Source organism: Hirundo rustica, chromosome Z (genome assembly GCF_015227805.2).
Source record: "Hirundo rustica isolate bHirRus1 chromosome Z, bHirRus1.pri.v3, whole genome shotgun sequence".
NCBI classification, from domain to species: Eukaryota; Metazoa; Chordata; class Aves; order Passeriformes; family Hirundinidae; genus Hirundo; species Hirundo rustica.
In genome coordinates this window covers 74696972-74713041 of record NC_053488.1, presented here as the reverse complement: position 1 = coordinate 74713041, position 16070 = coordinate 74696972, and the positions used below count along the sequence as shown (strand labels likewise).

General features: G+C 46.0%; 1 protein-coding gene across 1 annotated transcript in view; it reads right to left on the bottom strand.

Annotated features, from left to right (window-relative positions):
* Nucleotides 1-7023: 7023 nt before the first annotated feature.
* Nucleotides 7024-16070, bottom strand: part of SLC44A1 (solute carrier family 44 member 1) — an 82975-nt gene continuing 73928 nt past the window's right edge. Inside the window, exon 16 of the mRNA XM_040089873.2 lies at nucleotides 7024-7169. Coding sequence (XP_039945807.1) covers nucleotides 7158-7169 — 12 coding nt within the window. The 3' untranslated portion in view covers nucleotides 7024-7157. The remainder of the gene's footprint in view (nucleotides 7170-16070) is intronic.

Genomic DNA, 16070 nt, shown 5'->3' with positions numbered 1-16070 from the left:
AGTATCAGGATGATTTCCCCCTCATCCACACTGCACAGGGCCTGTGCCCTTCGTTAGATGTAGAGTCCACCCCCATTCCCAGCTGGCTTTCTACCATCCAGGGCACAGCCTGAGGCTCACACCTTGCACACAGAGGTACCTGTGCCGGGGTGTTTGTCAAAAGCCCCAGCGGGCTGGCTCTGCTTTCGTACCAACACACACAGAGCAAAAAGCATTCACAATGTAACCAGCTGTGTACTACAACAAGAGTAAACAAACACTTGGAACGGAACCACAGCCTGTGTAATTCCTGCCCTCATTGGCAGGCCAGGGCTACATTTCTGAAATTGTATTAGAAATAAATTACAACAAGGCCCATTCAAATGAAGCAAAGCAGTGTAAGTATAAATTAATCAAGTATGGAGGGCCAACAAAGGCTGCCCTGAAGTCTCTACTCGTCCTCATACGAAGAAGAGCTACTTCCTCCCACCATTCCTCTTGAAACTATGTGAATTGCTTTTCCTTGGAGATATATGAGGCATTTTTTACAGAAAGCAGCTGAACTGAGTCAGGGGAAGGGGAAGAAAACAGCCCTGCGATCTGCACAGACAAGTGTGGGCACAACCGGCCTTAGCCTGCTGTGTCTTTAAAGGATTTCAATGATAAGGATGGATCTGTGCTACCCGGGCGCCAGGGTGGGTCAGTCAGCAGGGCTGGTCACCACTTACCTGATTTTACTGTTTTAGGGAGGCTGAAGTGCTGTGGCCCCCAGTGATGGGGCCAAGTGACGCTTGTCAGCCCTCCTGAGGAGCAAGGGCTGTGTGGGCAGCGCTCTCATTCCGGCATCCCTGTCTCGTAGCCCGACAGCAGCCTGGATATGTGCTGGGGTACAGCAGATGCCTTGCTGGTGCCAGAGTGCGCCTCCACGGACATCGTGCCGGAGTCCCCACGGAGAGCTTCGGGCGGGCGGAGCAGCTGGGCCCCAACGCCCTGCACTGCCATCTGTTCTTGGTGGGCATAGGAAAAGAAAGGCTGTGCAGAATTCAGCAGCCCTGGATTTTGTTTAGGGACTGTGTTTTGTGTAGGGTGAGTTGTGATCCTGAGATTTTTAGCCTTCTGATTGTTTGCATTTTTGTAGTGGAGTCTCTCATGAATTGTAACATAAACAAATTGATTGTTTTCACATTCCTCACTGACGAGAGACAATTAATGGAATTCTAGTTTGACCAGTGGAGTCAGAGAAGTGGCAACCTCATTCTCCAATCCCTGGTCGTTGTCTAAAAACTATACAAATTGAAGTTGAGAAATGAACTCCCCTTCTTTTTGCCCTGACTACAGATTGTGAGTATCATTCTTTTTGTGTCCTCTAACGACAGTGAGTAGTTATTTTTATTTGTTTTAATTGATACTTGCATTTTCAAGGTTTAGCCTTGTCTTCTCTGGCAGGCTTTGCAGGACAGACAACAGGGAGTTTATGGATTCAGCTTCTTATGAGTTGTACAGCTGCATTGTGTATATATGAGTACGTTTCTCTGGTTTTTATTGATTGACGTTTCTTGCTATGCCTGCTTACATGCTTTATCTACTATATATATTTATATATAAACATAAATGACATTTATTTATGTAGTTCTTTATTAAGTGAGCAGTGGATGGTGTTTGTGATGAGCAGTCATGAGATGACATATCATTTTACTCTTCCCATGGGATAGATTTTTTTTTTTTTAATGTTGTGATTTTTTAAATGTCTGTTTTGAAGAGATTTAAATTTCAGTTAAAAAAGTGAGTTGGGCAAGATACTCCCAAAAGAAAGGTTTAGGATCATGACCACAACCTAGGCTAAGGCTCAGAAATAACCATGTGAGGCTGCAGGACCGGGTTGTATGTTAACCAGAACCTACACTTACAGATCCACTGCGACAGCTACAGTTCTTGTGCTATAACTGCCTGTCTTGCTTCCCTGTAAAATGCAATGGGAAGTCAAATGTAAAACTCTAAAACCAAAAATAACAAAAAATTTAAAAGGGAAAAATCTTGCTGAATCCCTTTGTGTGAAAAAGTTATTAATTTATTTATATACATCCATTAAAAATAGATAACCTACAGAAATTTTTGATTTATCCTTCACATTAATCAAATATGCAGAGCTGTAGATTGATGCCATTAAGTTCTCCATCTCCAAAATACACAGTTATACCCTGACTTTGGTTATGTTACTTCATTAGAGGGTGTCTGGTCAGCTGCACTGCTCAGGAGAGATGACACTGGACTGTCGGGAAACAAGTAATTGGAACTGAGACAGAAATTAAGAACAGTGATGCCATCAGCTCTGGAACACGTGCTGCTCTTGCATGGCTGGAAGGATATAACTTTGTTCAAATTTTTTTAAAGGCAGTGAAAATCTTGTCACTGATAACTTCCACTACCAAGTACGTCATCTCTGAAGATGCACTCTAATGGGAAGCCCTACTTTGCAACTACTTTGAATGAGACACATTTTTGGGTTTGAAAATTTCTTTCCCATCCAAAGTCAAAAGTCCATATTGTACAGCAGTGGTCCCTGGTCCTTCACCTGACCTATGAGAGAACCAGGGGTCTGAATCCACCCTCAATAGAAGCCACATTGGCAAACCAGGCTATTGCTGCAGTTATGAGGTACCTCTCCATCATGCAAACAAAAAATCCCCACAAACATAGTGTCAGCAGTAAGCAAGATACTCATTGACACAGACTTCTTCCACAAAACTGATGAGAGGGATGAAATATCTCCCCTATGAAGAAATATTGAGAGAACTAAGGTTATTCAGCAGGTTATTCAGAAGAAGAGAAGGCTCCAGGGAAACCTTAGAGCAGCTTTCCAGTACCTAAAGGGTACCTACAAAAAAGGTGGGGAGGAAATTTTTACATGGGTATGTCCGGTTGCGTCCCCGCTCCGGGTGGGAGCTAACCCCCAGCTAGCTCGGGTCAACACGGACACAAAGTTTCCAGTTCGTTTTGGCTTCTCGGTTCAGCAGCTGGACCCAAAGGTGACAGTCAACAGCAGCAGAAGAGAAAAGGCTGGCTCTCAGCTTAGCAGGTTAAAGGATGTTTATTAGCAGAGATCTCCAAGCTCCGAGGCGAGCGGCTCGGAGCTTCCAGGCTGAGAACCCCGCGGCTGAGAGCTTCTAGGTGGAGAACCCAGCGGCTGAGAGCCCCCAGGCTGAGAACCTGGCGGCTGAGAGAGTTTGCTCCTCCCTCCCACCCCCTATAAGCGGGGGAGGGTCCCAGGGAGGATACAAAAAAGACCACAAATCAGGGGTTTCAGGGGGTAACAAGGTGTGCCCACCCCCAAGCTTCAGACCACTAAAATCCAGAGCCAAAGGAATTCCCCCCAGGCTACCTATCACCTGAAGCCCTCTGCCGGAGATTTCACAATCTGGGAGGGACCCCGGGAGTGATTGGCAAGCTGCCCCAGAGAGGGGGGTTGGGGCAGAAGGGATGTTACATGTCATGTGAGGTATGGGATGATTGACACAAAACACCTTATTATACAGACAGCACAAAAGGGATACAGAATTGGGGATACAGTGAAACGAACCATAACATAAACTTCTTACAAAAATCTAATAAAACAGTTCTGCACCACCACACATGGGCATGTAGGGACAGAACATGGGGGAATGGCTTTATCACTGACAGGCAAGGTTAGATTAGGTATACAGGACATTAATGACTCCTAAAGTTCTAAAAGGATCCTAGGATATCCTGAGTTGAAAGGGGACCACACTGATTGAATTCAACTCCTGGACTTGCACAAGACACCCCAAGAATCACACCTTGTGCCTGAAAGCATTGTCCAAACACTTATTGAGCTCTATCAGGCTGGTGTTGTGACCACTTCCCTGGGGAGCCTGTTCAGTGCCCAGCCAGCCTTTGGGTGAAGAACCTTTTCCTGGTATCCAACCTAAACCTCCCCTGACACAACTTCAGGCCATTCCCTCTGGTCCTGTCACTGGGCACCAGAGAGAAGAGATCAGTGCCTGCCCCTCCTCTTCTCCTCATGAGGAAGTTGCATTCTGCTGTGTCCTCTTCTCTTGGCTTATATAAGCAAGTAACCTCAGTTGCTCTTGAAGGACTTTCCCTCTGGACCTTTCATCGTCTTCATAGGTCTCCTTTGGACACTCTTCAATATCTTTTTATATTTTTTTCACGCTGTATAACCCAAAACTGCCCCCAGCACTCAGGGTGAGGCTGCCCCAGTGCAGAGCAGAGCGGGACAATGCTCTCCCTGGCTGGTGATGCTGTGCCTGATGCACCCCAAGACACAGGTGGCCCTCCTGGCTGCCAGGGCACTGCTGACTCATGTTCAACTTGCCACCGACCAGGACCCCAGGTCTATTTCCATGACACTGCTCTCCAGCAGCTCATTTCCCAGTCTGTAAAAACATCCCAGGTTGCCTCATCCCAGGTGCAAAATCTGGCATTCTCCTTTGTTAAAATTCACGCAGCTGGTGATTGCCCAGACCTCTGATTTGTCAAGGCCTTCCTGTAGGACCTCTCTGCCTTCCAGGGAGTCAATAGCTCCTTCCATTTTTATATCACCAACAAACTTACTCAGTATATCTTCAAATGTCCAGGTTATTAGTGACAATGTTGAAGAGCACAGGGCTGAGGACGGAGCCTTGTGGAACCCCACAAGTGTCAGGTCACCAGTCTGATGTCACCCCACTCACTGTAGCCCTTTGTGCCCAACCCATGAGCCAGCTGCTCATCAACCACATGATGTGTTTATCCAGCTGTGGGCTGGACATCGTCTACAGAAGGGTCCTGAGAGAGACAGTGCAGAAAGCTTTATGAAATCAAAAAAGATTCCATTAACTGGCTTCCCTTGATTAACTAGGTGGTTAATGACAATGTTTGCATTACTCTGGGAATCCCAGAATCCAGGTCTGTGTAGGATGGGCTGTCTCATCACTTGTTCTCGCCTCTGGATTTTAGAATCACTTAGAGTCATTATTTCAAACATTTCTCTTTTATTTAAGAACTGAATTATTTGTTAAAGTCTGACAAGACAGTCTGCAAGAGAGTGACAGGTGCCCTGTAAGTCAGCCACAATTGTCTGTCCTTTAAAATTTTGTGAGGTGACAGCCCACATTTGCCATTCACAATGCTTCTTGTCTACCCCACTTGGAGAGCCAAATTCGTCCAGACATTTCAGGCCAGTCTCCAACTGCACCAACTTTTTGCCTGTTTGGTTTTAAAGCCAGGGTTTTTCCTCCCTACAACCCCACTGGATTGGGGAGATGGGCACAAGGACCTTTTGCATTTGCTGCGTCCAGAAAAGGGTCCCCTTGGTCCTGTCTAGCAGGAGGGGAATATTAAACCCAGAAAGAGTTCTCTTTGTAATTTTGCTCTGCCAACAGTTGCTTCATCTGCATGTTTACAAGGATGACATACCACAAAATAACAAGGCATCATGGTTTAACCACAGCCAGCAGCTGAGCACCACACAACTTCTTACTCACTCCACCCTCCCACCACCCTGGCAGGAGAGCAAGGAGAATCAGGAGAAAAAAAAAACAGTAAAACTCGTGGGTTAAAATAAGATTCTGTACCCAGTGGTGGCATTGACAGGGCCAGCAGAACATCTCCTTTCTAAGCAGAGGGCTATGGTGTGATACTGGAATCAGGGGCTTTTTGGCGGTGATGATTACAAGCATCTCAGATTTTTTTCTTTGGGGGGAAATTTTCAGCAGTAAATTTGGGGGGAAAACCTTGCACTGGTTAGGACATCCAGCATGGGCTGTCCTCTCACTGCTTGTCCCTTATGGGTGGGTTTTCCAAAATTTGCCTATAAAGCCAAGAACCAGATTAATCTTGTGGCTGGCATCGATAAGTTCCTGGTTTAAATCATAGTTGCAAGAGAGTGGAATCCATTGAATCGAGGCCTTGAAAAACATCCTTCTTGGATGTGTGCTGTGCTGGAGGGAGGCATGAGGGGGGCAGGCAGGATGGTAGCCAAAATTCCTAAGGTTGCAGTTAAACAGTCACCTACTCAGAGCAGAAGGAAAACAAGTCAGTTGTTAAGAATACATATCTCTATCTTCCTACCATTCTAACAGGAAAAAAAGAAAATGCCACGAGTTTTCAGTAACTGCGCTTTTGACAGCAAGGTGGGGAAACACAACAAACCCGATTTGGAGAAGATGAGAAGGTGCGAGTTTGTGGTTTCTCCTGTGCTTGCTTCTAAAATCTGAGCATGCACTTTCCCTTCCCACTCCCCAGCCGCGGGAACGCTCTCCACAAAATGGGATTCCTCTCCACAAGCCAGTAATTAAACACTCAAGAGCGGTATTGGCTATTTATTGTACAGCTGCGCAAGCTCGGTGGTATTCCAGAGACGGAGCGCGCCCTGCCGGACTTACGGCTACATTATTTACAGCACAAGTTCGGAGTCAGCGACTTCCCATGTACAGCTCCGCTATGGCGATTCGTTCGGAGATTTCCATACGTTACAGACCCCCAGATAACTTCTACACATGCTCAAGGAAGGTCTTCACCTAGTCAGGGCTTTTTTTTTTTTTTTTGCTCTACAGACGCGATTTGAAGTATTATAATGCACATAGTTCAACTATAGGATACACAGACCTTGAGTGTATTGCCAAGCTACCAATGTATACAACAAACATACATCAACATCCTGAGGTACTACGTCCTCAAATCCTCCCCCCTCCTCTCCTTAGTCCCCGGATGTCCTGAACTAGGCGATGCTAGGCGCTCCCAGTTCCACAGATTAGGCTTCCTTTCTTGCTGATTGGCCCGGAAAGTGTACACGGATCTTACACCAAAACACTTCCTGATTTAAGGCAACCCCGGTACGTTCCACATTCTGCGTCAGGAAGGCTGGTCGCCCTCTCCCCCGGAGGATGCAGGCTCCCGCCGCCGTCCGTCGTCCATCGGTCGGAGCCCGCGGCCAGGCGGGCGGGGGCGGGAGGCGAGGGCGCTGCTGTGCGGCTCTGCTCCAGCCGGGGCTGGCCCGCAGCGGGCAGCCCGTGCCCACACCCTGGGGCCAGCCGGGATTACAACCGCTGCGATCACCTGCGAGGTTGTCCTGCCGCGGGTTCTTTCAGGTCCCTTCCAGCCCCAGGCATTCTATGTCCAAGTATTGTGTGTACGTCTTTGCTTAATCACAGAGCTCACTAATCCAAGTTCTAAAGAGAAAGTACAAACATTAAAAAAAAAAAAAAAAAAAAAAAAAAAAAAAAAAAAAATCCAACACCTCAGTGTTGAAAGGAAATTTTAATTTTATAATGATGGCGTTTGACACACATGCAGACACAAAACAGCCACCCAGCTGGAGTGCAGCTTTACAGCAGCTTTGATAGGGGGTGCTGATATTAAAATACATCACCAGGCTTGTGCCATCTTTGGGACGCAGACCAGCTGTGAATTTTGTTCCCCTGATACTGACTATTTCTGTTGGGTGAGGTAAGTTTCAAAAGGACCCAGCTGATTAGAATTTGGCCTTTAATTTCACTTAATTACTGTGAATTTAATTCTCTGCCCCACCTCCTTCTCCTTCCGCATCTCTGACAGGGAATTCTTCAGAACACTGAATATATTAATATAAGTGTGATACACTCCTATACATCAATCAAATAAAATAGAGTCAAGGGAGTTCACGAGAGTTGCTGGAAAGAATTAGAAGATCCACTATTTGGGAAAAAAGTACACTGCTCAGGAGCCATCCCTCTGTGAAGATGAAGGCTGAGTTCTTTGAACCACATCATTTTGTCATTTTCTGAAGTTGCTCCTCTCATGCCAAAGTATCTATTGGAATCAGCTTTGACCACGTAAAAAAACAGTGGATAAGTACATTTTCTCAGCCACTGCCTATGAAGGCTTGGTCCAGAACCACACAGTCCAAAAGTCACTTCATATTTTAAAACCAGATTTTGAGAAGCACTGCAGCCAGACAGGACCAGAAAGAAGACAGGCAGAGTGAGGAGATAAACTGGGGAGGATCAGAGGCAGCAGCAAGAGAAAGAGCAGAAAAAGGGAGGTTTTTCATATGGCATAAAAACAAGCACACCTACGAAAGAGGCTCTGCTGCTGCCAGGTTTTTTTTTAGTGGAGAGTATAAGTGGGGAGGAGAAATTATGAGCTCTCACTTCCTGGGAGATGTGCTGGCATACTCCAGTGGAAAGACCAGTTACAGTGTGGAAGAGAAGGAGCATAGTTAATGAGGTTTCCAGGGCTGTATGCACTTTGCTAGGCTGTACAGTCAGTTGCAGTTCCCCAGCTGTTAAAGCTTAAGGAATACTCTTCATCCAGCTTGCCTCCCCTTTCATTATAAAAGGTTCCAAAATCAAATTGCAGGCAAAGGCTTTTGTCCCCGTGGCACACTGCTGCTTGTGCCAGGGGCAGTGCTGCTGCCATGCCTGTCTTCATGTAGCAACTAAGTGCTGGTGGATGGCAAGGTGCAGCATGGAGGACAAAAGGCTCCCTAAAGCTGTTTCTTAGCAAGAATTAGCTGCTGCCACCTCAATGGACTCAACATTTTCTAATCCTGCTTTTGCACTGCAGACTGCCTTGTCCTCCTCACCCATGTCAGGCATACACTCTGTACGCACTGTTGTCTACCACAAAAAGCTCGTAGTCACCAAAAGGCGACTTTTATGAAACCCCGGCCTTTTGGCAGGAAAGTGGCCTGGGCTCTGGGCAGGTGGCTGCAAATGCCCAGCGGATGGCACTGTGTCTTCTCCAGTCTGCCTGTCTCAGGGAGAGTGGTGGGTTACCTGCCTGTCATCCAGTGCCTAAAAGGATTGCTGTAGTGCCAAACGTAGTCCAAGTCCTGGCATTTTTACCCTCTAGCTAACACTGAAGAGGGGTGCTGCCATCTGAAAACGTGGCAGAGAAGGACACTCTTGTTCATGTAGAGACCGTAGCCTGAGCACAACAGAGCTGGAGGCTGTGGCAGGGAAAGTGTGCAGAAAAATTCACATCACCAGATGTTTATGTCCAGAAAGGAGGCAGAGGAGTGGTGTTACTTTATTCATGAACAAAAGGAGAGGCCGTGGAGCATTTCCCCATAGGGTCTCTCAAATGTTTGGAGGATGCAACCTCCTTTTTTTTCCCCTAATTTCCTGGCTGCATCACCCTCTTCCTTTCCCCATTGGCCATTGGCTGAAATACTTGCAAGGTACAGACTCCCAGATTTGCCTACCAAATGCCCCCCTTAATACACAACCATTTTTTGTATATGGAATTATATTCATATTCTATTAAGTCCTGTTCTTCTCTCAGTTCAGGAATTTAGCATGACATTATCTGGGCAGCAGTCCATGTCAACTAGTAACATTTTCTGAAACTGATAGTTTCTCCCATTACTTCCTTATCTAAAAGTCCCTGGCTCTGTCTACAAGTAGATTCACACAGTTTGTTTGTAAAGACACATTCATCTTACTCCTTTCAACAGCAATCCTGGCTCTCCTTTTGGGAAGTGTGGGTGGTATGAAAGCCTGAGAAGCAGCTGGTGACAGCCCAACAACTACCTCTCTAGGACAGCCAGCTACGATGCAGTCAGTCCTATTCTACTTCCCCGTGACATCTGCCTGCCTTCTGCGAGAGAATGAACCATGCTGCAACTAGCTGGAGAGTTCCCATGCCCATGGCGGCCACCCCGATCAGTGAAGAAGCTCCACAGCATGCTCCTCTAGAAGGTGTAACTGTTGCCAGAGACCTGCAATGCAAATCAGACTGTCATGGTGCTCAAGAAAGCCTCTGTGCACTGTGTACACCTTCCTTCACAGGAACAGGTGACTACTGCTCCTGTGATTTGGACGTGCCTGGCTTGAAAAGCCTGCCATTTGCTGGCCAGCTGGTCAAGTGGGTGGCTTTCTGATCACTGACAAGCATTTATAATTAATAGCATTTTTTACTGAAACCTCCTGGGGGCATGTCTTCTTTTGAAGTAGTTGCAGTTTTGCTCAGGCAAGTAGAGTTTTACTGAAGTTGTTGGGGACGTTTGAAGTACTTTATGAAAGGTTTGAAGAGCAGAGAGAAGGCAGAGTGCAATCATTTTTGCTGGTTTTGCTGTGGCTTGAGTGGTCTCACGGCTTTTGCCACATCCCCACAAGTACCCCAGACCTGGGTACCAGCAGTACTCATTGCTGCACTTCCTCTCCCCACCATGCTCCAATGTTCCTCAGTGCCTGATCCTGCAGGCACACCTTCGGCCCTGAGCTCCACAGCTCTCACCCACCTGGGGATGCTTGGGGTCCATGCAGAAGAGGACACCATGAGATGGCTGCAGGGGTACACCTGCCATTAGAAGAGCCTGCATGTATGTTGGTCTGTGTGCCCAGGGTCATGGGGGTGTGCCACCTGACAGCTGTGGCCTCTTGGAGGACAAGCGGGTAACAACACGTGGCACTATGCTCTGCTAATGTCACTAACTGCAGGAAATTTTAATTTTAAAATAAACTGAAAGCACTAGTCACTTTAGGGTGCTCTTCATTTTCCTTTGAAAAGTGCAGTGAAATCCTGCAGAAACCAATGTCAGTCTCCCCATGTTACTGGAGTAAGTGTGGAATGCCTAACTTCCTCATGACTTCTCAAAGTGAGCACACCAAATAAATCATAATGTTTCAATTATAAGTGGACCCAAGACAAAACACATTTTAAAGCAAAGTTTTAGGGTTTTTTAGATCGGAATCTATCTATTCTATCTCTGAGTGAAATGTAGACAGATTGCATTTATGGATTGCCTGTGCCGACGAGGGACCCTGCAACTAGCAACTTAAATGCTTCTTGAATAATGAATTAAAATACACCATGCACAAGTCCTTTGGATCCCTGTTCAAATCATTTTAGGGTGACATGGTTAAAAATACTTGATTATGCATATTTGCTCTCCACTCTGCTTGTAGTGCAAGTAAGTGAGGGGGCAGAGCCAAGTGCAGTTGAAATTCCACCATAACATTTTATGCTGGAGTAAAACTCCTGGTCTACCAAGTACTACACCTACACAGACAGAGGAACTGTGGGGTGCACATGCAAGCAGGTAGCAGCGCATGTGTTTCTTGTTGCTAGCATTAGGGACAAAGCAAGGGAATCAAAGTTTAAAACAGCAGCAGAACTGCATGGCCATTGACTGATCCTGCAAAAGGCAGGACAGAGATCAGAAGCTGTTGTCCATTTGCCTACCTTCACTGAAGTTACTGGGGCAAGCCAGAGCTGCAGAATGTAGACAGCTTCTATTTTCTGTCCTCGAGGATGTTTAAACTGTGAGACATTCAAATTTGACATCTAGCTTGAAAAAGAACAGAGAGAGAGAGGGGGAGAGATAGGGAACTTTGTCCCAGGTGGCAAAAGCAAGAGTCAGAGCACAACCATGACTGTGGGACACCTCAGGTTTCAGGAGAGCTGGAAGAGGAGAGAAGTATTATGAAGGGAAGGTCTGAGTAGGGGAGAGGTGTAGATTGTGGAACTTGAGGCTGGGGCCAAGGACTTGGTTTTTGGAAAACCACAGAGAACAGTAAAGAACTGAGTGGAGACACAGCTGGGCAATGTTTGGGTGAGTGAAGAGAATGGGTGTAAGGTAAACAGGTAGGAGGGAAGCAGCTGAACATGTGGACAGCAGCACAGGGTGAGTTTTGTATGTGGCATGAAGATCAACTGTGTTTTCAAAGAATAGAAAAAAACAGAACTGCAGTGATTGAGGTGAGGCAAAAAAGATGATTCAGGGATGTGATCCTTAAGGAAAAAAAGAGAGTTATAAAAGGGTTGAAAGTCACATTTCTGCAGTTCTGTGATGGCAATGTTGCCTTCACAGAAGTGCAGAAATGTAACTTTCAACAATATTTGCGTGACCACTTCAGGGAGCAGTAATGGATGAAAGATTTGACCCTTTAACTTCTCAGATCTTGCAATGAATTCTGGCTGCACAGCAAACAAAGATTCACAGCAGGAAGGAAAACAAAACAAAACAACAACAAAACCAAACCAAACCAAACCCAAAAGAAAACAAAAACAAACAAAAAAAATGAAAAAACCCCAAACCCCACAGCAGTTTTTGGGCTTGATGAGCCATAACTGTCCTTAAGCTCAAGAAGCTGGGGAGCATGAAAGTGTGTTCTAACCCTGCCCTACACTTACCATAACTGAAACTCAGAGGCAGCAATCACCTTTGCCCCAAACGCTAATTTTCTGCTACCTCCTGGAGAGCAATAACCTCTGGTGCATTACCTTGGGTTGCAGTCTGATAAACCAGCAGGAGGAGGCAAGGACATGAGCTGAGGGAGGTCAGGTAGTGTCAATGCCAGCACTTTGCGCCCCATCTCCTGACTCTAGGCTGGGCCAGTCAGGAGGTGAGCTTTTCATCTGTTCACACTTCTGGCAGCACCCATAGGCTGGCTGTGTCCAGTACGGAAATCATGCGAGGTGTATGAACCACAGGCTGTCGGGGGGACAATTGCTGACAAAAGTCAGTCCTGCCTTGGAGGAGGAGGAGGAGGGGCACAAAGGGTTGGCATCTGTCAGAAGGTCATCAAGCTGGCAACAGTTCTTTAGGTAGGAGGCTGGCAAAGCTCACAGTAATCCTGGCTCACTGTGAACCTACCCTTGGGACAGGCTCAGAAGGCAGAGGGGACACTGAGAGAACAGGTCTCAGGAGGGGTCACTGGAAACCATACTACCCGGCTGCAGCACCACATCTTATCTCAGAACAGTGTTTTGCAGAGCTGGAGCTGGCCCAAGAGGTGCCTTTGAAGACAGAGACTTCATTGCAATGGGATTATTTTTGTGGTGAAAAATTTCATGTTGTGGGCTCTAAGGAGATGGAACTTCCCTTTGCTGCTTTGTTAAAAATCTAGATTAGATATAAAACAGAGCAGTTTGTTCTTACAGGAAAACTAGAAGAAAAAATGCTGCCTTTTCCTTTCAGAGAGCTACACTCAGGCTCTAGTTGGGATTGTGAGAGAGAGCACCATTGCTGGGGAGCTTCCAAACCCAGAGAATGCTGTGCATCCATGCATGCTGTGGCGAGCAGTTGTACATTGTCAGGGCATTAAAGGGCATTAAATTACATTCTCTGAGCTACTGGTGAGATCCAGCCACCCAAGCTGCCTCCATTCTCTAGGAGATCACTCAAACAGTCGAGCATGGCCTGTTCGGTGTCCTGATCTTCATGCATAGGGGTAAGAACAGGCCTAATGCCCCACAGCAATAAATATGGCTCAACACATACTGTGTTCAGCTGAGCTAGTTATGGAGGATATGGCAGAGCCAGTGTGCTGCTGAGCAGCTGTGGTGTTTCTCCCAGCTGAGATCTGTGAGGGAAGCTGCAGGCAGCCTAAAACCTTCACAGCTGGCATATGTAACCATGCCCTTCTGGTTCTGTGTGGGGGGAAAGGGACATGGGAAATTTTCTCATCAGCACCGGTCTGAGCAGAGAAATTGCTCCTACTGACAGCCCCCAGTGGAAATCAGTTGCTGGCTTCTTTGTAGTGTAGCTTAATAAAAGGCACAATGAATTTCAGTGAATATGCATTTCCTGTGATGCTATTTTGGTGTCAAAATTACTCTATCAGCAGCCTGTTTAAAATGGGGTTATGATGGAGCACCGATCTTACTAGGTAATTGTGCTTGCTAGTCTGTGGCTCTGTATTTCAGTCACATTACAATGGTTGGCTGATGGGCTCTGCAGCCAGGATACTTTTAATTCCCCCTGGATTTCATTATTATGACTGCAAAGGGAGGAACAGAATAGCAGATGAAGCTATTGCTGTTTAGGTTTATGAAGCTGCCTATGCCTTGTACTGAGCTGTGCCCTTAGGCTGAACGAGTTGGCAGGACTCATCTGGAAGAGTAAAAACAAAAATTTTGTATTTGTCTGGGTTTTGTGATACAAAAAAAAATTAACCCTTTGACTCAGGGACAGCTGCTCTTCTTTTCCCTAAGAGTAGATACTCCAGTGTGAAGTGCTAATCATTTTTAATAGCTTTTACCTGCAAAAGCACACCATAGGACACATGTTATCATACTCCGTACCCTGTGCCTGGTGTGTTACTACTATCATACCAAAGTGCTCTGTGTCCTGGCTTGCAGTACTGCATCATTTCTTACCAGACCTTCTTAACTTTCTTAATACAAGAACAGGCAGCAACGAGTTTGCAAAAATAAGACACTCAAGGAAGGGTCTCTTCAAAAGCTCCTTCTGCTGCGAATCCAGTGATGCTCAGATGGCAAGAGCTCATTTGTGTCCATGACTTTTCAAAGTATCTCCACATAAATGCTTAATTTTGGCCAAAACTTTTTTTTTTTTTTTTTTTTTTTTTTTACACTTTCCAGTAGCAGTTCATTATAGTACTTGTAATTGGTAAAGGCAAGCACAATTACCCTGTAAAGAAACACTCCACTGCCATCCCAGAGTTCTGGTACCTCATTTACTACTTATTGCCCTTTCCATATTAGCTTTTCCATTGTCTTTTCCCTGCCTACTGCTTTTCTAGCCTGATGCTTCCAGAAAGGACCAGAAAGGTTAGCTGGAAAACATCTGCAGGACCTCAGTGGGGGTGGGCAGAGCTACAAGGTGCAATACAAGGCTGGTCCACAGCTGCCTGGACAACAAACAAGTTTTTGCCATTGCTGGGACTTACCTCAGTTGATGCCTCTGGCTCGGCAGGTCATCAGTCCATGCCCTCCATTCCCCCGCTTCCTTCACCATGTCAGGGCTGGAGCCCTTCTGGAGCTCAACCCCTGTCTGTGGCCCTATACAAATATTTAGCTTTTTTCAAACAAGAGTTTGTTTTCCCCCATGGCTCAAAACCTCAATGTGTGTTTTATACTTGCCTTGTTATGTGCTATTCTTGAAGTAAGTTCAGATGGTGATTACAGAAAGGTGCCGGGCCCTGGCCCATGAACACAATGAAGTGAACAGAAATTCAGGATTGTGTATAGTTCTCCTACACTCTTCATTCAAGCTTTGATTCCTTATTATTTCTTTAAGAAGCTTAATAGGTTTTCAAGCTGTTTATCTTCTGGGAAATTCAGACCTGCAAGTGCTTATGCTGTTTTTTGGGGGGGGGAGCAAATTACATTTTTATAAAGCTGTCAAGCCTCATCTGTGTCATAAAACAGCATGAACCTCACACGCTCTTCTGGTAGGCTGGCCTTCACCTGCAATGCAATACATACCAGTCTGAGGTTTTCTTGTCCTTGTCTTGTCACAGCTTTCAAAAGCAAGCTGTGATGCTCCTTGCCTGGAGGCAGTACGGTTTCTGTGCCCGTAAGAAGGAAGAATTCCTCTGCAGACCTCCTACCCAACCTTTCCAAACAGGCAGCAAACTTATGCTTTGAAATCCCTTTACTTCCTTCAGCAATGTTCAACATTAGGTACTAAAGTTAGGTTTGTTGTAACTAGGGGCAGGGCAATTTAGAGAGATTTGAAAGACACCCAGCACGCCTTCCAAAAAGTAGATTTTTCTTCTTGCAAAAAGCAGGCACAGTGAATTACCAAGACCCACTCACTAAAGGACTGGAGGGGATTTTCTAGTGGAGGATTGAGTTTTCAGATCTTTTAACTATCAGAAGAGGAATTAGTCTGAGGTATTCACGTCTGTATCATTTCTCTTCCATAGGATAAAAATTCCACCCATTACCTCTTGCAGCTGCAGAGGCATTTTTAGATCCCAATTTCACACATAGCCTTACCTGCCTGTATTACATTCATCCATCCTCCTGCAGTATCAGGGTAGTGACTGATCTTTAATGTACTTAGCCTCTATGGCATTTCCATCTTTGAGGAAAGGGAGGCACAGAAACAGAAAGTGAGAAATCCTAGGTGACAGAGGAGGTTTTTGGTGGACCAGCAGTGTGTTGGACCCAAGCAGGTGTCCAAATCCCTCTCCAACCTGGAAGCAAAGACGGGAGGTCCTGCAACCAGAAGTGGCCAGACCACCCTGCTCCATCTGGCACTGCCAATGCCTAGCCAATCTTTTTTGTCCAAGGTTTGTATTCAGGACTTAATATTTAAAACTAGAATACAAGTAAGAGCTATCAGAAAAGTAATGAAAACCAGGAGACATCGCTATTTGTGGGACTGTGGCAGA